Genomic DNA, 26,542 nt, shown 5'->3' on the forward strand with positions numbered 1-26,542 from the left:
TTTGCTGAGAATTCAGATGAAGGATCATCACCTGCTGAAGGAGTGCAGTACCTACCGTGTGCTAGTGACACTTATTCCAGAGATGCTTCATTATAAATATGCGTAATTAGCTCCTCCCTTTTAAGTTACATGTTAGGACAAACACTGACAAGTAAGAAACAGCCATTTGCCCCTGTTTTCCAAAAATTCAGGCCTCCATGAGAAAGCAGCAGCTTACAACACTTACCCTACTGCAAACTGCCTACGTTGTGTGGTTCCTGACTTAAAAAGGGCATTCACTTCAGACTATGCCAGAGAAGCCTCTCACCTCATAGCAGGGGAGACATTATTACAAGTGAGCAAAAACACTATAAAAGCAATTCAGTAACTCTTCTTTAACAGCCTGCATGCTTGCATAAACATATCTGATTCTGCAGGTTGCTCTTCACGGGCAGACCTCCTGCTCCCATAGTAAAGATGATTACAGTGGTTGTTAGTGGTGCTTGAGAAGAGAGATGGGGGATGCCACGATTGAAAGTAATTATGTTTAATTCTAATCACACGTTCTAACCTGCAGGGATAGGACGTGCTTGAAAAATGAAAAAGAATAATATCAAGCTGGGGGAAAAATGTGTTTTGTGCATTTATCAAGCACTCTACTGGACTCCTTTAGCATTTCAAATGTAAAGACTGTTAGAAGAGAGAGAACCCCCCTCCCATCCATCTCATGATGTGTGAGAAGCTTTTGTTCCAGAATCCGGCACAGGAAGGAACTGGAAAATATCTCCACAATTTATATTTTATGAAGAGACATTTCCCTTTCCAGAATTAGCTTACTTAGAGAGAAAAAAGAAAATTAAGAAGTATAAATATTAAAAAAAATGACCTGTGGAAATACTTTTTTTTTTTTTTTTTTTCTTTGCATTTTTAAGGAATGCTATTTTTAATGCAGATCCAACGCTCCTTTCACCATCTTCTGAGCTTTCCCACGTGATGGGCTGTGGGGTTTTAAGCAGCATCAGACAGGAAGACCTTCATGTGGCTTCACACAGTGCCATCACACAGTGCCATCACACAGTGGTGTCCTGGGAACCAACCACAACATATGCACCACGTCCTGGTCACTATTTCTACCACCACTGAGCAGTCAGGTTGCAGTTGCAAAGAAGACTGAAAGTGCCATCAGCTGACTTAAGCAATGTGTATTGATGAAAACATGTTAGGTAAAATTTGCCACTGTTTTTTCCTGGTATTTTGCCCCCAGAATAAACATGAGTTATAATTAATCAAGTCAAAACTACACTGAGAGCCTTCTTTGCGCTGGCAAGTTTTTAGAAGTTTATTTGCAAAGCTTCACAAATAAGGACACATTGCCCAACACGTAATTTCTGGTTTATAAATACAGAGCAGTTCTGAGGAGAAACAAAACATGAACTGCAGTCACCTGTTGGTGGTGGCAAGGGGGAGAAGGGCCCTATGCTAGCAGGGACTGGGATGCACTCATTAACCCAAATGAAAGACGTGTGCCCTGGCAAGGCACAATGCCAGACATTTATCCTTAAAAGTAAGGACAGCCAAAAGAATTTGCAGCCACACATTGCTGCATTCATAAGGCTAGAGAAGCAGAGAGTGTACCACTTTAAAAAGTGAAACAGAATGAGTCTTGAGGGTTGTTTCTTCTTAAGTTTACTTTGTTGTTATCAGGTCTCACCTTTTTTCAGGGTCTTTTTGTAGGCACGATGAAATCATCTTCCTGAAAGATTTCCCATACTTCTTCAGCATCTCCTTATCTTGCACACCGGTTTCCAAAGACGGGGGATCATTTTGTAGTGTCAGCATTAAAACCTGGAAGAATTATGTCTATTGGCAATGAGATTTTTCTTGGCTTCTATATAAAGGACACAGCTTTGCATCACAACATTTTAAACAAGCATTTTTATCAAGTATCTGAGTTAACAAGGACTGATCCTTACAGCAACTCTCAGGAGGGAAGACTGAACACAGACCAATTCTTTTCTTCTTAACAGTTTCAGCAGTGTCCTCCTTCACCTTACAATGAGAACTCACCCCGCAACCTTTTCCTCAAGGCAATTACAGGGTTTCTCCTCTTCTCTCTGCTTCCTGCTTACAATCATTGAGATAACAGTTTACTTCCAAAGCTTTAAACCTCTACAAATTCTGACTGTCAGCTGAGAGTTTCACAAGTCATCCATCAATACTAGGGAGCATTACCATCCCTTCAGTTCTCAGGAAGCTAGTCTGATTTATAACCAGCAGCCCACGTCACTATCTTCTATTGCATCTTCTGGCCCACAGTGCAGCCCACGGGTCAAGCATCCAGGCAAGTTTGGTGTGATGAAAGGCATAAACACAGCAGTACTTAGAATCATAGATCGCCTGGGTTGGAAGGGACCTCTAAGATCATCTAGTCCCATTGTCCCTACTCTTAACAGCCTTCCTCATTTCAGATGAGTAGTTATACAAGCATTGGATTCACAGAATCATTAAGGTCAGAAAAGACCTCTAAGATCATCTAGTCCAACTGCCAACTCACCACCACCACGTCCCAAAGGGCCACATCTACACGTTTCATGAAAACCTCAAAGACTGTTTAGATTCCCTTGCAGGTATCTTGTAACCAGAAATGAGATTTGTGTAAAATCCTGTAACACTTTCATAAAAGCAGTAGGGCAATATGAAACACCAGGAGTGCTCCCTTCCACGTACCGCTGCAATGACAGGTGAAGACATTTCTTACACGCCTACACATCAAGACGAACTGATTAGTTTCTTCACATCACTCATACTTTCTCAAAGAAAGGAAGAAAATGACTAATTTCCATTTCCACTTGTCACCTACATCCAGATGAATTTCTATTTTTAGAAAAGGAAGCAGCAAACAGCGCGCTTAAAAAGCTTTCTTTCCACAGCTATATTGCTTAGGGCAGAGAAAGCCCATCAATCTAGCTGAAATTATACAGTCTACAGAGAAGTCCCTGCTTTTTCCCCTTTCTTTGGAGGGTCACTTAATGCACAGGCCATTTTGCTGTGCACGAAAATTAATCTGCAGTGAAATACAACTGCATTCCATATATGAAACAGAAATCCTCTTGCAGGCGGCATGACTGGAACCCATATCCAATATAACTGCAGATTAACAACTACCTGCTGCATGACAACATGATACCAAATAGGTGATCTTTGTATTCAATGCTGCAAGCCATGCACTGACAAAAATAAAGAGAAGTTTTGCAGAAGCTACTGCAAAACACTACCAAATATCAGAGCACAAAGTGTCAGTGAAAACAGCTACAGCTAAATCAGCATGACACTTCCCTCAACTCCTCACTGCACTGCCACAGTCACTGATACGGTATGAATTTGAATGATATTTCTAAACCACTCAGCCATTCTCTCAGCCTCTACACAGAACTGATGCAAATCTTGAAATTATACTGTTCAACAAGAATTAAACACCTGGCATTTAAAGCTGTACGTGTTTGTCCCTGCCCTAATAAATCAGGAGCTAGTGGACTCCAAAAAACGCTGTCATAACGTAGAAGGGTATGCACTGAGTTCTAAAGAGATGACATTCACTTTGCATAGCTCTCCATCAACTCAAGGACTAAAAAGAAGAAAACCTAGTATACGATGTGCTTAAAATTGGGACCAGCTCAACCATAAACTACCTACTAAAAGAACTCTCCACCCCCTCCTGTTCAATTTGAGCAAGCATGCATACCAAGGGTAGAAACAAAGTGGCCTTCAAGAGGATGGGATCTGTAACTTACTCCAGGGAAACTACTTTAGCACTGAGGTTGGACTGGATGACCTCCAGAGGTCCCTTCCAACTCCTACAATTCTGAGTGATTCTGTAAAATGTAGAAAGGGCTGGAAGTTTTGTGATCAAGTGATCAAGACAATGTCCCACCAGATCTCAGAGGGGCTAAGGATGATCTCAGAGCTCAGACAAAGGGCGAAGTGCTCGAAATATCAACTAATGGAGTCAACTCTGGTAACTTTACAATACAAATTCCCTGACAGAGAAGCATGTGAAAAGCAGCTCCTAATTCAAGAAACAGGAAACTGGAGAAAGTCACCCAAACTAAATTCAAGATGTTCAAAGAGATATTCAAAGTTGCAACATTTAAGCAAGACAGTTTCCTCCTTTTCAACTTCAATAAAACAATGATGTTGCCAATCCCTTCCCATTTCCTCATGATGTGAATTTCTGACACCATTCAGTGATTAACAGGATTGTTTTCATGTTAAACAACACAAGTTGTTTGGGGAACACTGGTAACATGTTTCTGAGAGGTTTCAAGAAGGACCATCAATACAAAAGGAATTAGCTCCCCATCTCAGTGACAGTGGATGCCACATAACATGTTCTGAGTCACTCTTTACAGCTTTAACATCTGCTGTCCACAGAGGCTCCAGGATTGAGCCACACAGCACTTTTCTCAAGAATGGCGACCCAGGAGAGTCTCAGATCTAAATGAGGACTGTGCACAGCTTTGGACAACGCTGAGTAAGCAGCATATTTTTAAAAGCTGACTTCAAACAAGTCTAAGAACATCGTGATCCACAGATGCAAATAGAGAGGACGAGCTCTTCAACAAAACAGTCTGGCCAAATTCTCTGGGACGCTCATAGAACATTCAGATCCTTTGTCTAACACAAGTATCCGGAGACCTGCTCACCTTCATCGGGGGGTATTTATGATAAGGAGCTGCTCCTGTAGCCAGTTCAATAGCAGTGATGCCAAAGCTCCAGATGTCTGCCTTGAAATCGTATCCTCTGACCTGAAAGATATGAGGGAACGTTAGCATCTGTGTCTCCTGCTTTTCTATATGATAGTCCCTTTCTTTAGTTGAACATCCTTTCACCCTCCACCCTTTTCTTCCTTCCCCCTCACTTCTCATCAGCAACTTGGAAGCACTAATATTACAGCGCTAAACAGATGGAAAGAACTGCTTTTCCTTTCTCTCTGAAGTCCAATACACCTCTTTGAAGGTACAAGAAGCCACAGTCTGATGGAAGTTACAATCTTGGGCTGAGCAACTGGAGCTGTTCTATCAAAAGCTTCTCCGCATGTGGAACATAAAGGGGCACTGTATACACCCATCTCTGACTTCCACACAAAAAACACAGACATTAAACAGTATAATGAAACTCTCATAGTTAATAGATGGAGCATTATGCCCTTGGGACATATGCCTCACTACACTTTTAGTCAACCACTTCATCAATCTGACTACAAACATGCTCAACCCTACATTTTCAGTGCTGGAAGTACATAGCAATCCAGTTAAATAAAAAAAAAACAAAACACAAAACCCTTCACTCCTGCTTGCAGACCAATATTTCCCTCCACTAATTAATAGTAGCTTCTGCACTTGACATTAAACAGAGGCTTGTTCAGGAAAATTTATAGCATTTACTTCCCCTCACACACAGGAAAAAATATTTCATATGCCAAAGCGGTTACTTCCTCATTATCATTAGGTAATATTTTGGCACTTGCTTTCTCCACTGCAAGGGAGAGACATTATGTACTAATTTCAAGAAGAGCCACAAACTCCAAAGTGTTTTGGCTGCCTAGGATGGCTTGTACGTCTTCTTGCTCCACTATGCAAAGATGAATAATGAATCAGACCAAAGCTAATAGGCTTACTGTATTCAGCGACACTAACAAGCTTTAGAAGGAGCCCATTGTGATGGAGCCAGAACTATTCCCCAAACTACCTTTAAGATCATCTGGAATTGTGAGAATAACAAAACAAAAGACATCCCCCTCCTTCCACTAGTGTTTGTGATATGATAATTGAATTAAAGTTTATTATAGCAGCAGCAGTTTATATCGTGCACTAATTTCTTTAGCTCTGCAGGCATCATTTTCATGAGCGTTATAAACTATGAAAGGCTTCCTGAAGTGAGAGCTTATGGAAGCCATTGTTAGGAATGGCTTTCAAATAATTACACTAAACAAGCATGTGGATCTTACATAATTCACAGGCACACAGCACAAGAGGAAATACACAGCAAGTTTTATAAATTGACATTTCTTCACATCATTTTTAGGTTTTGAGACCAATTTGGCACGCTTCTTGGCTTTGTCTCTCAGTTAATCTCACGGATTTACACACTGCACAACGTCCCATTTTAACTGACTGGTATTGTTCATTATATTATACAATTATATTATCCTGCTCCCAAATGAAAGCTATGAGGTCCAAACCTGCCTACTGCCGTTCATCTTAAAGCCCATCTCATACATAACAGTTATCACCCTGCCAGTAAGTTTCTCTCATTTATTCTTCCTAACAGCTTTTTTTTTTTTTTGTCATAAATCCAATAAGTGAATGTATATTAAGAGATAACACCAGCCTATCATATATCAACATGCTAAAGGATCTTACTGATGCAGAAGTAAAATGGATGGAATCAAGAAAATCTACAGATCGGAGGCTATCCTACATTGAGCCCTTCCTTCTGTTCCCTGCTGGATGTAACAGCTCAGAGCGACACCTGCTGGAAGGCAGCAGGATGATGTCAGTGGGCACAAGGATTTCACATCAGCACACAAAATGTTTCCTCTACCATCCCAGAATTACTACAAGTTGTGCACTTTTCACAGAAGTGCTGGGCTCCTTAAAAAAAAGAACAAAAAAAACACAAAAAATAAAACAGCCACCTGCTTCCTCAGAAAACATCTGCCCCATCAAAATATCCCCTTTCTCACCAAAAGCTGTTTCCCCTTTCTAGCATCCTAAGATGCTTTTTTCCCCCTGCCATTCCTAACCACAAGCAGCCTGGAGCAACACTGACACAAAAGACAAAAGCAGGGACAACTCAGACCTGGTTCTGGAAATAGTGTGTGTGCTATTCTCATTTCCAGCTGAATTTTCCTTTTCCTCTTAAAAATCAATGCACCAAAAAAAATTCAGGAATACACAACAGCAAAGTGGTTCAGAAGTTCTCCATGAGTGCTCCTGACTTAGGGACACATCTTGCATCCCACGGTGCTCTATCTGTACACAGGGAGATTGCAGGAGCCCTGCAAAGCCACGATGGGGAGCCACTGAAAAGGCCAAGCAGTGAAGAAGCCTTTCATAAATACTGCATTTAAGCCACTCCAAAATGATCTCAATTCCTCCAGAAGTTTTAGGTATAGGAAAAAATGTGTTAAAAACTCTACGGCTGTTTTCACTGCATTTCATTTTAGATTATATATGCATGGAGGTGTTATCCAAATTCTCCTAAAATCTTTTACCACAAAATAGGAAGGAAAAAAAGTCCCAAGCTAGGTTTATTTTAACAAAACATCATTGTTCCAAAACATTTTTGTTTCAAAAATTCCTGGAAGAAAAAAGGAAAAATACAGAGTCTGCAGTATTTCTGCTTGGTGCACATGCCAAAAACGAAACCAATTCCAGCTCTCTGTCAAACTGGTTTTAAGACTGTGATGGACAGCTCTCAGAATGTTTATGACACTGAGCATCCTTGCCACAGACGCTGCACAACGCTTTGTTGGAACTGGAGCATAACTCTGCTGGTTGATTTTGCTCAGAAAAGGCAGCAGTGCTCTACATTAAACAAAGTCTTCATCAGTGGTCAAGCAGATAAAACTTACCCCTGTAGTTAGTCTAGCAGTGGTGGAAGACAAGAAGTATGACAGCTATGAGCCAGGCAGAAGGGAAGAGGAGGAAGGAGGAGAGGCGTTCCTCAGTAATTACATTCTGGACACTCATAAGCCAAGAGAAACTAAAAAGCTCAATAAAGCCAACTGCGCATTATCTTACTGTGATAACTCTCCACCTTGACACAATGCACCTTACCTAACTATATGTGAATATTTGCCACACATGAAACTATATTCTGCCTCACATTTAGGCATGAGGGAAGGGCAGGTTAATCTCCTTTATGCAATAGCTAAGCTGCCTCATACTTACCTTGGGTACAAGCCTGGAGAGAAGCAACAGGGTGAGAAGCTACTGAACATTACATAGGAAAGCCTAGCAGCAACAGCCATATGTGAGACAATTCTCTGGTTTTAAGCCTCACAGGATACAAAATTGTCATCTTAGGTGAGAGTAAATATGGCTGCTCCTGAACACAAAGATTCCAGGTGCAGACTAGCTAAGAGGACGATGCTAGGAAAAGCAATTCACCTGTTCCATAACTTCTGGTGCCATCCAGCAAGGTGTGCCTACAAATGTTTTCCTGACTTTATTTCTGGTAATGTCACCACCGGTGGCCAAAAAAGCACTGACGCCAAAGTCTGTAAAAGAAGCAAAACAAACTGCATTAAGATCACATCCTGAGCAAACTGAAGGGCTGTCCCCCTTGTCCCCCCATATTTCCAGCCCCTTATTAAGCAGTAGAACATACAGTTACACATGAGGAGTTTCCTAATGAACGAAGAACGATCAACAGTTAGTGAAGAATGCTGGTGCATGAATACTCTGTAGTCAACCATTCAATTACTTCAGCGTTCAGTGCTGGCCAGCAGAGAGGAAAATTCCACTTTCCATTACAGCCCACTGGGCACATTAAGGCAAGCCTTGCTGCTGTACAACCCCGCCCTGGGCACTAAGTGCTTTATTTGTGTTTGTATACGTACATAACTAATGACAGAGCCTCAAGTGGCATCTCACTAATATTTAAAGCAATCAAGACTTTTCTGAACAAAAGGATTTGAGTGCATATGAAGCTAACAGTTTGCAATATTTGCCATAACTGCACAGCCTGCAAACTGGTATCAGCCTCTGACCCTGGATCTTCTACCATCAGAACGTGCTTTGTTTGTGATGGAAGATTATTCCATCACTGAGATGCTCAGAGTTTTACCAGGAGGAGACATGAAGAGGCAGGAACTGGGTCTAAGTTTGCTCAGAAGGAAGCATTACCAAAGTTTTAGCAACCAAACCATTCTTAGAGAAAATAACTCAGTCAGGTGACAAGGAAACTGTAAACCCAAACCAAGTACTTCCTCCCACTTTGCTCTAAACAACACAGCTGCGTAAGCTGAATTGCAGAATTACGGAGTTGCATCTGGTCATTCTCCATCACTGAATTTTATTTCTTCCCCTCCTTTTTATTGTTGTTTTTTAAAAACAGTGCAAACAATCAAAATCTTCAATGCCATTTTTGTGATTGCTGGCAGGCTCAGAGATCCCTGAACAGGGCAAAGCTCCTCCCTGCATCACAGCAGCAGTACAGCAATGCCCTTTGCACCAATCTCTCAGTATCAAGAAAAACTCAGTGCGATGCACTGAAAGATTCCAACTTCCGGACTGCAGTCTTCCAAGGACAGGAATTTAGTACTCACCACTATACTGTACACTGATTATTGAGGGTTCACATTAAAGGCAAGTTTCACTGAAACAGTCAAATGCCTATCATTAGAGTCCAGCTTCTTCCAGATATGCTATTCTGTTGTCTTCACCCTTGCTGGAGGCATCTCATATTGCTGCTAGCCTCAAAGTTCTAGCATTTAGATGGATAACTATTGCTGTCAGCACCACAGTCTATATTCTGATGGAAACCCATTAGATCTCCTTGAAACAGATCTTTCATACGTGCATCCCATCCCTGCTTCTCACAGAAACCGAAAGAGCTTCCAAAAATCTCAGATTAAAATTACAAGACCCATTGATCTCAACACAAAAGCAATTAGAAATTACTTGGAATAAAGCAATACTAACAGACACTTGTCCAAGTGCCATCAGCACACTATTGTGCTGTGCTGTATTTGAGCTTATGGATATTATCTTACCTCAACTTTTCATGCAGTCATTTGGAGGGTAAAGGAAATGCCACTCAAAGCAAATCCCAGCAGTGAAAACACAAGCTCTACACAGCATTCACTGCGTTTCACATCAAACACGAGGACAAGTTTATAAACTCCAGTCTGGAATTGTGCCCCTGCATCTGCCATGTGAGGTCTGCAGAAAGTTTAAATGGAATTAAATTGTATTCCATTACACGGTTGATTAATTCAGTGTTTTCCCAATCAATTCCCCTCATTTCCAGAGGGATAAAACAGGCACAACCAGCCTGCACTACTTGGCTGAAAGGAGTGACTTTGAAATAGTTCTCAAATGTCATCTTACTGCCTTCATCCAAGTCCCAGCTATTAAGATAAGGTATTTCCTGAGAGCAAGCACATTCTGTAAAGCCGTACGTTAAAATCCTGAGCACATTTAGGGTCCAGCCCTCACTTCTGAGCCACTGATACGATCTGTGCCTCCTTGTCTCTGCCTAACCTCCCAGATTTACTGACAACTGCCCCTGCTGAACTTCCTTCACAAAGACTACAACAGAGCTGGAACACTGCAAATGCATTTAACCCTAACAAGAGAAGTCATGCAATTGGAAGGACCCAGCCTCAACAGGTTTCCAACACAAGAATGCTGCGACAGAGCAACAGGCACCAGGGCTGCCTTGTGAGTCAGGCAAACACACTCCCACTGTACCAGAAATCAGATTCTTTTATCCAGATTTAGAAGTCAGACATTAAAAAATCTCTCTCCTTAGGCATCTCATACTGTAACATTTCCTTCATTCTAAGCCAATGTACCTGCTGCTCTATCTAGCTACCGCTAGGGGAAAAAGAAGACTGCACTATAAGGAGCCAGGAGAGCAAAGCCAACTGAAATCAGAAAGTTTACTGGGTTTGCATCAGAACAAAACAGCAATTCCCACAGAATCACAGAGTGGCACAGGTTGGAAAGGACCTCAAGGATCATGAAGCTCCAACCCCCTGCCACATGCAGGGCCACCAACCTCCACATTTAATACTAAACCAGGCTGTCCAGGGCCCCATCCAACCTGGCCTTGAACACCTCCAGGGATGGACGGGGCATCCACAGCCTCTCTGGGCAGCTGTTCCAGCACCTCACCACTCTCTCTGTAAAGAATTTCCCCCTGACATCCAACCTAATCTCCCCTCCCTCAACTTAAAACCACTTCCCTTGTCCTGCTGTTATCTGCCCTTTCAAAGATTTGATTCCCCTCCTGTTTGTAGGCTCCCTTTAGGTACTGAAAGGCTGCCATGAGGTCACCCTGCAGCCTTCTTTTCTCCAGGCTGAACAAGCCCAGCTCCTCAGCCTGTCCTCATAGAGGAGGTGCTCCAGTCCCCTGATCATCTTCGTGGCTCTCCTCTGGACCCTCTCCACCGTCAACAATTCCCAACTTCTATAGGAGTAGAACAACAGCATGAACAACTCAGAGCTGTTTTTAAACAGACAGCCAAGATACTGTGCCTCTTCAAGCAAAAGTGAAATTATTTCAGAAGACAGCACTGAACATTTCTTTCACTGATCACCTTTGGTCTTGCTCAGTTGCCCACCATAAAACAGCTGCAGATGTTCTGAGTGCTTTTCTGTGAACTTTATGCTTTTAAATCTGATGATGAATAAAGCCTGACAAGAGGAAGATGAAGGTCATGGTAAACCAGTGGTAAATGGCAAATTTCTGCTGAGAACGAAGCAGGATGGTAAGACACCAGAGAGACAATCAGTGAAGAACAGGAATGTTCCCTTTAAAAGCTATAGGGTCATACAGTGGTATTGGATCTGTCAGTACACCCTTATTCTCTCAAACTCTCATCTGGAAAGGTAGAACTGTATGGTCACACCTATTTCTAAAAAAATTTCTCATCAGTTCACATGTGGAATGACAGCTGTGTTCTTCTAAGCATCACCATAAGTTGAGCCATTCTGCAGTAATGTCAGGGCACATGAAAGATGAACAAGATTTCTCTAAGTAAATGTAAAAACTGCTCCTGAAACAGAGTCCCAAATGCAAGTTCATTAAGATATGGCAATGCTGAACAAAGTAACTTCAGGGTGACGAAGCACATGCTGGTGAAGACGTTGCCTTTGGAGAAAGCTCACAAGTGGTTTCAACAACTGAGTAACGCAACATCTCTTCAGGAAATCCTACAGATGACACAAAGAAGAGGTTAACACCAGGCAGTTACAGGGCAGGCACCACAACTCCCCATCAGCCGCCAGGAAAAGCCTTTTTGCCCTTTTTTGACCAGGAGAAGAGGCTCTGAGGTGACTGTCTGAGCCAGCCCTGCATCAGCACTCCTCTTCCCAACACAGATTTGAGCCTTGCCCCTGCTCAGGCAATTTAATCACCCAAAGTTGCCATTTCCTAAGGCGAAGGAGGGGAATGACACTGACTGTATCATAGCTAGATGTTTATGTACAGCGCTATTTTAGTACAACGAATTAAGAGCAGTCAGGAACACAGCGAACTGGTGACAAGTTGGCATGGATTTGTGGAAAGTTACACAAATTCAGTTACACAAGTTTTGCCTGGCCTTAACTATCCCCATTTTATAAATAGATAAAGTGCAAGGGGTTAGGCAGCTTGCCCAGTATCAATTAGCGAGTCCAAACGACTTTGTGAGATCTCCATCTACCACCAGGCAACACTGCGTGCACAGGAAATTGCAGGCACACAGTGCCAGAGGGAGGCCTCTGGGAGCAGGTGCTAATCCTGCCTTGTTTTAAAGCCTGGGGGGACAATAGCAATGCCTTCAATAGGAAAATCCCACACAGTGAGGGATGCGGATGTTTTCTGTGAAAGCACGTCAGCTTCCTTAGACTCTTGTTTCTTCATTCTGTAATGGAGGAGGGTACGATAGAACTGTTTAATACCCCACTGATTGTAATCAGAAAGAAGGACTGACTCTACACGCAGTTGCAATGAGAGGGGAACACGGTGCCTCGGCTGGAACACAGTTCATAGCAAGCAAACATCCTGCACTGAGTGTGCTCTCCTCTCATTCCCTTTCCCATCCCTCCCCATTTATCAGCAGTCTCTCACTTCATCTTCCAGTAATTTAATAATTGCACAGTTACATAAACTCAGGAACATCAAGCCTTGCTTGCTGTGAGGAAGCCTCCTGGTTTCTGCTGTGTGTTAGAATCATTGCACTTTATGTCGACAAGAAGTGTTTTTACCCATACAAGCTTTTAGACTCCACGGAGCCAGTAAATGCCAGGGCACAGAGGTTTTATGTTCTGATTAAAAAAAAAAAAATACAGTAATTGCCATGGAGAGACTGGAACACAAAAGAACGCAGCTATCTCAATTTACACTGCAACCACCACCAGCACAACCCAGAACAATGGTATCAGGGAAAGAAAGTTCAGCTCTCCCAGAGATAGATTAATTCAGCGTGCAAGAAAATATTCCAAACTGAGAAAGCAATGCTCTCCAGATCATAACAGGCTCCAAAGACTTGGTGCCAAGCCACAAGCCCAAACCAGTGCCCTTGGGAAAAAAGAGCAAAAAAATGAAGATAGAAGCAAACAGCTTCAATTCAGGCTTTGGTGGCATCTGTTAAAGGCAATTTTTATGCCTTGGTTCAGTGGATGCATATTCTGAAAGCAAAAGGAGCACAGTTAAAAATAGCCTTGAATAAAAATACCAAGTCCTGGGACCTGGGGAGGAGATTAAGCCAGGCGTTTGTGAGGGCCATTAGAGACATTTTTAGAATGCCTACTTTCAGTGAATGCCTCTGAACTCAAAGATTTTTCCTCTCACTGCATTACCTGCACCAGCCTGAACTCAGTGCATCCTGTGTCCCAGCTGCACCCTTCAGCTCAGAACTACGAGAGAAGCTGCACACACCCTCATCAAGGTGCTTTTTCTGTTCAGTCTTCAAGAACTGCACAGTCTGTATTAGTGAAAAAGGTTTCTCTATTTTGAGAGAGCACTGAGGGTTGGAATTGTATAATGCAGCAGCATGAACTGTACACAGGGAAGGTTTCCCAGGTGTACATTAACAGTACTTGAATTCAATTCTCTGATACATTGTGGAGGAATAGCCCAGCAGTAGGGTTACCTCCACTACAGGGCAGGCATGTCTATAAAATTCCCTAAAAGAAGCTGCTTCGTTTCGAAGGATTTGCAGTGTCAGATTTACATTCCTCAGCTTTGCATTTAAGATTTCCATTTCTTCTGAGACAAGCACGGCCAATGGTGTCAAGAAGCAGCAAGCACCCAGGAACGTGGGGCTGCAAAGGCCAAACATTCAGAGCTTCACATCAAGGGATTTGCAGGCAGTTTTGATGTAAGGATGACAAAGGGGAAAGGATGCATTATAAAGAGCTGAAGTCATCTTTTCCAGATAAACTGTTAGCATTTTTACATACACACCAACACCAGTTCCTTCAAGGGAGGGGCCCCATGTGCTCTAACCTCAGGCTTCATTCCACAGCTGATCAATTTTTATTTCTCCTCATGGTGTAACTTTCCAGTGAAATAAATAGTTTTGTTTCATGGGAACACAGTGAAGTCACCCAGCTGATAATTAAAGCAGTCGATTATCAACCAAATTATTCATAAGACACATAAATATTGTCAGAAGGCGAGCACTCTGATCTTGCTGAAACAAAATTCCCTTTATTTGAATTGATTTGCTTCCAGCAACTTTTCGCTGCTCAAAACTTTCACAAGGAATTTCGCTATTCCATCCTGGGTCAGGAAGAAAGGAAGCTTGAGTGTCAGAAATTCCCACAGAAACAAACTCTCATGTTTTGCCCAGGCCAACCTCCTCTCTCCTATTTAGTCATTCATTTATTTTTGTTTCTTTCAAGTTATCCGCTGCTTTCACAGAAACAAAAGTGCTTCCTGATGCTGTTATGAACTTGCTGAACTTGGTTGAGTTCAGTTGCTCTACTTTATTGCAAGAAAGATTAGAGAGTTATTCCTTGTGCACCTTCAGAGAAAAAAAAAAAAAAAAAGAAAAAACAAACAAACAAACAAACAAAAAAACTGTTAAAGGGAACATTTTGTTGCACACAGAATCATAGAATGGCCTGGGTTGAAAAGGACCACGATGCTCATCTAGTTTCAACCCCCTGCTGTGTGCAGGGTCACCAACCAGCAGACCAGGCTGCCCAGAGCCACATCCAGCCTGGCCTTGAATGCCTGCAGGGATGGGGCATCCACAGCCTCCTTGGGCAACCTGTGCCAGTGCGTCATCACCCTCTGTGTGAAAAACCTTCGCCTAATATCTAACCTAAACCTCCCCTGTCTCAGTTTAAAACCATTCCCCTTTGTCCTGTCACTATCCGTCCTTGTAAATAGTTGTACCCCCTCCTGTTAGTATGCTCCCTTCGAATATTTGGAAGGCCACAATCTTGCAGTGCTGCTTTCACAGAATGTGCAGAAATTATTTCATCATTTAAGTGTTGCACATATAAATCCAGGGGAATATCTGCAAGTCACAAGCCAAAGAAACACTTCAAAATTCATAAAAGCTAAGTAAGGGATTTTATGAGACCATTTAAATTGGCCTTAAAACTACCCATCATCTGTATGTTACCCAGCAGACAAAAATACACCAACAGGCACCTTAATAAAAGCCTTAATTAAAAAGTCAAGCCTCAGCACCCTGTCGAAGAGAAACACAAGAGGCTTTATCCTAGGCTGGCAGAAAAGTAGTGCATTGTCCTAATGCTACAGCTATACACAGCCTCTCCCAGAATACAACCTAACATTCTGTACAACTGCAAATCCAAAATGTTACATCTTGGCTCCACTGCAGAAAAGATAACGGTATTTTAGCGTAAAGCACTTTGGTGGCCACACCCTGCCTTCCATCAGCTGCCATGTGGGATTAATTATTTACACTTCATTAGAAATATAACAGCAGGCATTAAGAGCACTGGGAGACTTGAAACAAAAAACAAAGCAGTTTTGGATTTAGGCAGAAACTGTATTTCAGGTGCAGTGTCTTTAACAGTGCTATTCTCTCCTACAGAAGGAAAGCAGCTTGTGACAGCAGTGAGCACAGACATCTCCAGACATCTGTATTAGCTAAAGCAACCACCAAGAATTATTATCTCATTATTCCAATAATTTTTAATCTCATCCTTTGATTCCAAGGGATCAAAAGATTTATGCTGATGTTCATTATTACAAAGAATAGTATTTTAAGATATCAAAATGTAACAAACTGATTATTATTATTTTTTTTTTAAGTTTAGAAAAACAATTCTTTTTCTTGAAGCTCCCATTTCTATGCTGGTTTGTTTTCTTTGCCCATTAAAGAGTCTCTCCAGACAAAGTTATGCCCAGAGCTTACTCAAAGCTGTTAGGAAAAAGTTACCTGCAATTTGCACTGAACCATCTTCTCCAAGAAGAATGTTTCCTGCTTTCACATCCCTGCAGAAAGACAAAACAACAGTGAGTGGAACTCATTAAAACTTCCCTTCAACCAATTAAAAGTTTGTTACTTCACATTCTGTTGCATCAGAACTTCTTGCTCCCAATCATGCAGAAACAACAGGGATTTAACACTGATCGTAACTTCAGTAGAAAGAGGTACATAGACTATAGCTAGCAGCATTTAAGTGCTATGGATACAAAGAAATTGAATCATTTAACTGAAAAATACCCCTCAGCCTCATGTCTTGCTGCATCCAGCCCTGGTTCACCTGGTTGCTTAAGAAACTGATGTATCTCAGTATACTGGTGGAAATGCAGTCAGAAGAAAAATGGTGTTTGCTGCTGGCTCACGGAGCTGAACCACAGTCTGCAGGGCAGGGAGAAGAGATCAGGCACAGCAGCAGGGTGACAAAGGGAAAGCAGAGCCACACAGCTGTCCGGGCAACCCCTGCACTTATGCAGAACCTCCCTGAGTTTTGTTGCGCACAAAGCCAAGGAACACTCAGCACATACTATGAAAGTTATCATACTACCCTTTTTCTTTTTTTTTTTTTCCTCCATTCATTTCCATTCCATCCACAGCAGCATTTCTTGAATCTTTGACTCCAAACATGCTTGGAAGTTCTATAGCTTATTTCCCCAGGCTGCTCTCCATGTCACACCAAAAGAAGTACCTGCACACTTGACAGCTGCACAGCTGTTAATCATGCTTTGGCTATAACAGCATGCAGACCCAAGCACCGTATCAAGAAGGGCTGCAAGCAAAATGCCTGCATGGGGAATGGATGCAGCAATGAAGTAGCGTTGCATGGCGTACCTCATGTAATGGCAGCCATCTGCAGGGAAGAGAACAGAAGAACAGATTCTCCCCCCAGACACCTTCTGCAAATACCCAACATCCTTTCACAGAAAAAGCCAAAAGCTATTTTTCTCTCCTCCCTCGTGAGTTGAGAGAGCAGAACTGACGCGATGGCCTGGCCAGAGCATCCTGCTTGGGCCCTAGAAATCTCCTTCCTGGCTTCTGAAGAGCCTGGGCTGCTGCCAAGATAATTCTGGACACATCTTCTCCAGTACTGCTATGTTCCTCCCAACACCCAATGTAAGGCATTGGCAAACACAGTAAGGCTCCCCCCCAGCTTCAAGTAGAACAGAAGTGAATGAAAACTGTAAGACAGGGACAGTAATGATGATTTTACCAGCAAAAAGCAGACAAAAGTCTTTAAAGAAGCATTTCAAGTCCTGTCAAACAAACAGCTCTTGCTGGCAGGAACCATCCCAGAGGCCTCATCCATGTCTGAAGCACAAGCGTAAGAACAAGCACAGAAAATGCTAAACTTGTTTTAATGATCAAGATGCAGATAGAGGTACACGGAAACACCGAATTATATTCAGAATTAGCCTCAAGAAGCTCATCTAATATCAAAACGGGATTTCAAGCACTAAGACGATGCAACAGTGGTACTGGAATAACCACACAAACCAAACCGCTGCTGCCCAGCTCCAGCCCTGCTCATTTATTTCATACTGGCCAAACACGTGAGTGTGCTCTAAGGGGAAAGCCAGCTTTCCTGCCAAAGAGCATTACTCTTCCTTTTCTAAGAGTTGCAGCCTTCATAGACAAGCATCAGCACTGCAGCACTTAGGGACTGTTAAGTACATGGAAGTATCTGGAGGGATTAAATACAACATTAAACATGCAGCTACACCATCCCTCGTAGCATCCATTGGCCAAATCCAATACAATCAGAGCTTTGGAGAGTTTATTTCCATTTAATTCAGAGTTACCAACCTAACTATCCTCTGTACTCCCACAAAGCCATCAGAGAGTGTAACAGAAAATGGAAAAAATCTCTGCCAGTATTTACAGAAGAAGCCTCTGGGACACATAGAAATACAGAACTGAGTTGGAAGGGACCTTTAAAGGCCATCTGGTCCAACTCCCCTGCAATGAACAGGGACACCCACAGCTACATCAAGTGCTCAGAGCCCCATCCCCTGGCCTTGGGTGCCTCCAGGGATGGGGCACCCACCACCTCTCCGGGTAACCTGTGCCAGTGCCTTGCTAACCTTGTCATAGAAAACTTTTTCCTACTGCAAGCCAGACAGGTCTGCAGGGTAAGGAGCAGTGAATTCAGATAGAATCCAATCAAAAGCAAAGCCAGGGCACTCTAGCCCCTTACCTCTCTCATGTGCAGAGGCTTGTTTTCTAACTTCAGATTAGGTCAATTAAAATTTACATATTTCCTCATTGGAAACAAAAGTCAGTAAATATGCTGCATTTAAGCTGATTCAAGAAATTAAAACAAGCTGTTGCTATGACAAGAAGTCTGTCAGCCACTGCCAAACATCCAAGTCATACTGAAAAATGAAACCACAGCTTGATGTGGCTTTTCTTCTGGGTGACCAGCCTCTATGAAGGCAGTTACTCACTCCAGAGTACCAAATCAGAGTGCTGACAAGCACCATGGGGACACTGATTCAGCTTTGAGTCACTGAACCACTGGAATACCTCCCAGCTTTGCCATTCCTCATCCTAGTATGAGGGCAGCATGCTGCCTATAGCAGCAAGGAGCACAGTGGGCAGCATCACTGCTGGATCAACATGGATTCCCCATCTTTAGCTCCTCCTGGGGTTATAAGCAGCATCTACAAATTCAGCACTTAAAAACTATCCTTAAGACTAACGACATTTAAAAGCAGTGAGGCAGGGGAAGGAGGAATGGTGGTTTCCTGTTTATTCTCTTTTTATATACTGATAGGCCCAATGAGGAAAATGGCAAGAAGTTTGTTACTCCAGGATATAGCTATTGCCAAGTATAACAATTTGAAGGTACTCCCTATTAACGTGTAATGTCCATATCCTGGGCTGATACAGTCAGAATAAGTAGCCTCTAGTGTAATTACAACAGGAAGTAGCTTTGGGATGTAACATAAGCAGTAATTATATCACATTTCAAATGAAGTTACAGAAGGTTGGAGTAAAAGCTTTCTTGCCAGTGGCTTAACAAATGCCACCACTGCTCTGGGCATTCCTACCTCACTGCTCTGTCCTAAAGCTTCCAAGATCCTTTCTCTGCTGCAGGGTGACCTCATTGGAGCCTTTCAGTATCTAAAGGGAGCCTACAAACAGCAGGGGAATCAACTCTTGGAAAGGGAAGATAACAGCAGGACAAGGGGAAATGGTTTTTAAGTTGAGGGACAGGAGATTTAGGTTGGACATCGGGGGAAATTCTTTACCCAGAGGGTGGTGAGGTGCTGGAACAGCTGCCCAGAGAGGCTGTGGATGCCCCGTCCCTGGAGGTGTTCAAGGCCAGGTTGGATGGGGCCCTGGGCAGCATGGTCTGGTATCAAACGTGGAGGTTGGGGCCCTGCATGTGGCAGGGGGTTGGAGATTCCTGATCCTTGAGGTCCCTTCCAACCCTGGCCAGTCTGTGATTCTGTGATTTCTCCAAAAATAAAGGTTCTGTTTCCATTTACCTTGCATTTCACACCAGATGTGGAAGAGGGGTTTGAACTTCCTCCGGTGCAAATCTGGATTTGGATTCCCTGCACCTCAGCAGGGCAGAAATGCCTCATTTGCATCCTGAACTGGTTCAGCTTCCCAGGGCTACCCAGTGCTGTGGTACCAATTGCATCACATTCATGCCTTCAGGTTAGGGCTGGTCCACAGGCATTAGATGTCAGAGAAATAAAATTGATCCCTGATCCACCAAAATTAGAGTCAAGCATCCAGATATAGGAGGCTTGAGAGCATAGGAAGGTAAATGCAGTGTTTCCATGTACCCTCCTATTTCATTTTTCAACAGACAGGGAAAAGTGACACCATGAACTGTATCTTAATGGGATTGTTCTCACTATGAAAAGCCTAACCAAGTCCTCAAAGTCCTGTTTAGTGATCAGGTCTGCCTTCAGCCCTTCGCACTGTCACAGCGTTGTCACTGCAGAGGCAACACTAAGGGTGTATCAAGACCTGCTGCTCCATCAGGGGGTGCGATATTACCAATTACCAGCTGTAGGGGTACAGTCCTGGCACAAGTAATAAAACTTAAAAGAACTGGCATTTGCAAAAAAATCAATGAAGCATATTAAGTCAATACTTTCTGAAGTATCAGTACTTTTCAAAGCCTCAAAATTGTTTGGAATTTGAAAAGAATTTGCTCAGCTTGCACTCGAAAGTCTACACCAAGAGCAACAACTAGGACATCAATTTATGGCCACTGAAATGGCAATGTCAGCAAAAGACCTGAGCAAAGACTTGTGCAGCTAGCATCTAGGGAAAAAGAAGAAAAGCCCTGTTCATTGTGCCTTCTCTTCTCATCATCTGCTTGTATGTGCCTTTAGGATGCAGCGTTGGCTGTCAGCACAGCCATGAGTCATCTGCCATTAGATGCAATTTACATCAGCTCTAACAACACACTTCCACAGACTGAACCCTACAGTGCATAATTCGGCATGATAAAAGAGGGGCTGGTCCTGCCAAGTTATATTTATTTATATTTTAAAGGTACAAGAATTACTATTTTCCGTTAATAGTCATGAACAACTCAATGTTGATTATGAATACTACCAATTGCTGTAGTCAACATTATTCTGAGCAATTTGCAAAACCTTTTCAGGACCATCTCTCTACTTACAGTTAAATGCAAATCAATTTGTAGCATTATGCACCAAATGAGGGCCATTCTCTCCACGATCAAGCATTATTCACTATTCGCTGTTACCTGTGTTCCCTTTCTCCCTTAAGAGCCAGGATATAAACAGTCAGTTACAGTAACAGCATTAGCATTTGAGACAGTGCTGCAAAATGGAAACTGGGCTCGGAGTGAGCGAGAGCACAGCAGTATTTTTGTGTCCCCAACACATGAGATGACATTTGAGAGCATGGTATCCAGAGTGCCGTAAGGCAGCACACTCCTATTCTCGCTCAGAAAAGCCACATGTACCCATTTTCATGCCAAAGGGGTGAGCCTTATGTACTGAACTTCTGAGTGAGACACAACTACTGACAGCCACAGTGCTGTACCCAACCCTGCAGAACTGGATTCGGAAGATATCTCACAGAGCTCTTCCAACAGCAGAGCAGCTTCCATGTTCCTCCCTTCAGCCTCCCCACTGATGCTCTATTTGTTCCTGCTTACCCACAGGCATCCCAGCAAGCTCTTGTGGCCACTGGCAAGTGGGGCATACACCAGCAGCCAGGCTGCTACAAAGCACAGCAGGGACCAGCCCGACAACGTGTGGTATTGCTTGGGACTGGAGAAGTGCAGTCGCTGCTCCTTTTCACTTCTCTGAACTGTAGGGGAAAAGCAGAGCCTAAAAACAGGAGCAAAACACTGGCTACAGAGGGAAACTCATTATTTACTCTGAGTCCCATGCACATTAGCAGGACTTTTAAAGCCTTACACGTGCATTGATAAGAATGTTCTGGGTTGTTTTTTTTTAAACCTACTTTAACGGCTGGACATAACGCAGTCCTAGTCAGAGTGACATGACAAATTAATCTCCTGTAGTGCTTTCCTTTAAGACAGCATAAAATACGCTTCAAAGGATCCATGATGCACTTGGTACTCTTCCTCCTTATTTTTCTTCTCCAATGCTGCTTTAAGTCCAAGGTTTAGGGTCTAGAAACCATGACTCAGAAGTCCGATTCACTCCAGATTAAGTCACTATGTCAGCTCAAAGGGGAGTAGACAAAGCACGCTGCTGGAGATGTTACCAAAAATTCTTGCTGTCATCTCAGCTAGCTGAATAGCTCTGAGGGATGGCAAAATGCTGAGGCAGTACAGAGAGCTCAGCTAACTCATGCAAGTCTGACAAAGTGAGACAGTGCGAGGTGAAGAGTGCTACATCACTCACTGCCTTACTGTGTCAGACATTCATTGTTATCACAGTGTAAGCAACTTTCCTTTATCTCAGCAAATTCTGCCCAGCTTATGCTTCTTGCACTTCTGCCAACCTCGTTCTTTGATGGTTTTCCTTCTCGTCCCACATGTTTATGAGTGTTACAATGGTTGAAACGAGGTGTGGTTCCTGCATGCTTCAGCCTTCACTTTCCATTGCCACACCTGAAGCCCAGCACCAGCAATGAAGTAAGCTTAACTGCAGCAGATGGGATAGAACTGGATGATCTTTGAGGTCCCTCCCAGCCCAAGCCATTCTATGATTAGTGCAGGAGCTGCTCCAGCTAGGCCTAGCCCTATCACCATGCATCGTGATGGTCAAAGCATGCAAACCTCAGAGCCCTGCTTCCTCCTCCTGTACACAAGAGGTTTAACAAGCTCACTCAATCCACAGCACTGCTTACAGCAGTGTAATACAAGCATGTGCATGCACTCATCAGCTTATGGCAGGGAGGATCAGCCAAGCAGCAAGGACTGCTGACAGGTCTCAGCGCGTCAGCTGTCTGTGGAAGAGAAGTTACATCTCCAGTGTCACACATCACTCTTTAAAGCTTCCCTTCTTCAGCCAGAAATTGTAGTTTTTCCTCCTCAGTTCCCCAATAGGAGTGGATCCTCCCCTGCAGGCTTTAAAACTAAGTTCTCATTCCACTGTACAGCAGCTATAATTGGACTGGGGTTTTCTTCCATGAATTCATCTACTGAGCCCTTCCATTTCCTGATCCTACTTCCTCTGTAAGGACTGCAACAGGGATGAGGCATAAAGCTCCTTAAACAGCTGCTGCATGAAAACCAACATTTTCTGCACAGTCACAAGGTCTGCCTCCTTCCCCTGAAGGCCTGGATATTTTTGGGAGGCCTTGTCTTAGCCATTGGTAACAGAAGACAACACTCAATTATAGCTTGGCCTTATTTGAACATTTCTTGCCCGATCATTCAACGTGCAGATAGGCAGACACTTCCTGTGGCAACACCAATGAGGCACATGTATTCTAAACCATGTTCCTAGTGTGCATAGAAACAGGAACTTCCCCAAAACTGCTGCTCACACAGTCAAACACTGAGGAAAGCCAATGACTCACACATCTCAGGCTTTCACCACATCATGACAGAGATGCAAGTTCCTTCCAGGAAACTCAATCACCTCGGATCAAATGGAACCCAAGATCTGAACACAATCCAGCTTAAATAGGTCTCGGTTCGCACGAGGCAATGAGCAGCCCTGCTCTGGGGAGGCAGCTGTGTATCTGCATACACACGTGGCCCAAGCACCATCCATATCTCCACAGCCACCCACAGCTCATGCTCAGTGTTTGCACTGTGATGCAGAAAGGAGACATCTGAGAGAGCCGGGGCAGCTGAGCCACTCACTGGTTTGACTTTCTTCTCCTAAACTTGGAATAAGTTGGTTTTAAGTCAAGCCAGCATTACAAGAGGAAAGCTCACCTTATTTTGTCCAGCTGTTTGTATAAAATGGAGAAAGCAGTTATAAAATTGGGTTAGTTTATATTAAATGATAACTTTATAATGGAAACAGTCCACTTGGCACCCCCAGTCCAACTTGGTGATGCTTTCCACGCTTCCACAAAGTGATGGATTTCTCTATAGCAATTCCCTGTCTGTTGCCCTAAATGTGTGTGGACTTTGTCTCAGTTTTGTTTGAAAGTACTATGTTTTACTTTGTAAAGCCTTCCAACAACTCTGCAAGACAGGATATAATTTGATTTAGTTAACGTGCAGAAATAATTTTTGAAACAGCCTCATAAAATTTTAAAGCATGCTTAATGTTACCATACAAATTCAGTAAATGACTTATTTCTCATGCCTTAGCATAAGGCATGAATGAAAACACTGCAGTAATCTGAATAAATGCTTAAGACACCTCCATATGCACTGGTTTCAGGATCTGTGAAGGCCACTGAAGTTGCCATATTGCAGCAGGGGATGGTGACCACAGCCACCTTCTTGAAGTGGATTACTTGATGCATCGCTGCAGGAAGGATGAACAGCAGCAACTTCATTAACGTGCTGCTGGGGAGATGTAACAAGAGCCTATTTCAGGAATCCTGCTCCTAATGACCTACACTGGTAACAGCAGTGACCTGAGGCATCACAAACAAGGAGGCTGGAGTAAATGTGTATGGCTAAGTCAGCCTGTGATATTCTCTGTTAAGAATGCTGCTGAGACAGAATGAGGATTGTTATCCTGCCAACACATCCAACCCAAATATTCCTGACCACTCAGGAACTGCAGGACACCACGGTAGCATGCAATGTGGGCATGGATCACTGACCAAACCTTCAGAGATCACCCCAACCTCTCGCTCCTGCTTCTTACCTTTAGGGAACCACAGAATATGCCACATTGGAAAGGATCCACAAGGACCATTGCATCCAACTCCCAAAGTGTCTTAACATAACTTACCTTCACGTAATAAAGGGGACCAAAAAAACCCAAAACAGCAACGCAACACGTACTTCCATGCTTTCATCAGCAATGATACTTACCTAAGGAATTTAATCACCAGTTTTTGGAGCTGCTGGTTTTCCTAGAAATAGATAACAGCAATCTCCACAGGAGCTACTGTCTCTGGGTGTCTGCAGATTTGAGATTTATATTTGGTTCATATTTTGTTTTTGAACCACAGGGTCATCTTTTTTACCTCTTTAAAAAAAAAAAAAAAACAACAAAGGGATTTCTCACTGGCACAGACTGCCCAGAGAAACCATAGATGCCCAACCCTGGAGGTGCTCACAGTCAGGCTGGATGCAGCCCTGGGCAGCCTGACCTGGTGGGGGGCAGCCCTGCCCACAGCAGGGGTTGGAACTGGATGGGCTTTAAGGTCCTGTCCGACATAATCCATTCTATAGTTCTATGAATACTGCAGTAGAAGAAGCTGGTTTGCCACAATATGGCCCAGCCCAATAGCAGTGCACACAGAGAGGAGATTCAGTGCTCTGTGCTCTCAATATCACCCAGCAAGGTTTCTACACAGGGGACAAAAATCTCTGGGTATAAAGCAGAGCAGCATCTTCTCTGCCTGCCCACACCAATGTGTGTGAAAGCACACGAATAACACCACCATTACTCAAACTACTCAACAGTTTATAAGTTAAGGCTGCAATATCTTCATTAACAGATACCTCTAAAGGGTGTTTCTATACATTATTTATTTTAAGGAATAAAAAGACCTAGGCACACTCCCCTATGTACAAAATCATCAGAAAGCACCAGTTTGGAGTTAAAATCTTCACCTCCCACCGTGGCCCGGAGGGGTGTTTGCCCAGCACTTCTCTATGTCCAGGGACACGATGTTTTTCCCATACTTTGGTGCCAACTTTCTATATCAGGATACAGTCTATCAGGCTCTGTGACTTGGGGCAATCCACTTCCCATGGCTGAGCAGTAGCTAGCTTTCCAATTACTCATGTACCAACTTACAAAATCCAACTGGCAATTAGAGGTGAATGGCTCCACATCATCACGCTCCTTCCCTACAAAATTCCACTTTGAAAATGTGCTCCCTAAAACAAGATTACAGCCCTAGCTGGAAGGGGGCCATGAAGTTTTCCTACAGCACCATTACAGAAACAAAGAACTACAGTATTTCAGTTGGCAACATGCTAAGAGACATACTGAAATCCAGTTTTACCACGGTACCTGCCAGCCCAGATATCAATGCATTAATCAGCTACATGAAAATTAAGCTTGAATCCTGTAGGACAGTTGAGGTCTGCCAGAACACATCCATCAGCTCCTTCATTTTATGTCCAACTCAATACCAGAAGAGCATTACTGCAAAACCACACAGACAAACGTGTTGGTGATATATATGGGTATGAACTTACATGCAAACACTTTTTGCAGAAATTGTTAATACAGTTAGAAGCAAACAGTGAAGTTGTGTTGGAGCACAAGCTGAGCTAACCTCGTGAATCAAATGTGCTGCTGCACCATTCTTCCACCCCACAAGTAGAGCACTAAGCAAGTTTATAGCTGGATCACTGCCACGACAGTACTTCAAGTGTGTGCAACCCCAAAGCACTGCCTATGCTTTTTTGTTTTTACAGAAGGACAAGCAAGTATCATATTCATTGTGCTGCAACAAGAGATTCCAACTATATGCAAACGCTCCAGCAATGTATCATTTCACCTGGATTAACTGAAATATTCAGTTACACAACAGCTAATCACAAACAGAAAATAAGCTCAGAGATAAAAATAGGGAGAAAGGCAGAGAGCCCTTGTAATAGTTAATCAGCATGATACAGTTGTCAGATTGCCATAAAGAGTACCATCTGAACATCCAAAAAAAGAAAAAAAACCTCATGGGTTGCTTTTGCTTTATTTCCAGGTCCTTCGATCTGATGGTTAACTGCTAATCCCCAGATCCAGTGAGGAACCACAGCCCAAACAGAGAGAGGTTCATCATACCCCACGTGTCACCCTGCTGCAATCACCCGGG

At 43.1% G+C, this 26,542-nt stretch overlaps 1 protein-coding gene across 1 annotated transcript in view; it reads right to left on the reverse strand.

Annotated features, from left to right (window-relative positions):
- The window catches only part of OXSR1 (oxidative stress responsive kinase 1), a gene marked incomplete at both ends in the record, with an annotated part of 86,629 nt that overhangs the window by 13,519 nt on the left and 46,568 nt on the right, over nucleotides 1-26,542 (reverse strand). Inside the window, 4 exons of the mRNA XM_079538413.1 lie at nucleotides 1,691-1,824; nucleotides 4,683-4,784; nucleotides 8,154-8,263; nucleotides 16,121-16,176. Coding sequence (XP_079394539.1) covers nucleotides 1,691-1,824; nucleotides 4,683-4,784; nucleotides 8,154-8,263; nucleotides 16,121-16,176 — 402 coding nt within the window. The remainder of the gene's footprint in view (nucleotides 1-1,690; nucleotides 1,825-4,682; nucleotides 4,785-8,153; nucleotides 8,264-16,120; nucleotides 16,177-26,542) is intronic.

Source organism: Tetrao urogallus (genome assembly GCF_951394365.1).
Source record: "Tetrao urogallus genome assembly, chromosome: 7".
Lineage (NCBI taxonomy): Eukaryota > Metazoa > Chordata > Aves > Galliformes > Phasianidae > Tetrao > Tetrao urogallus.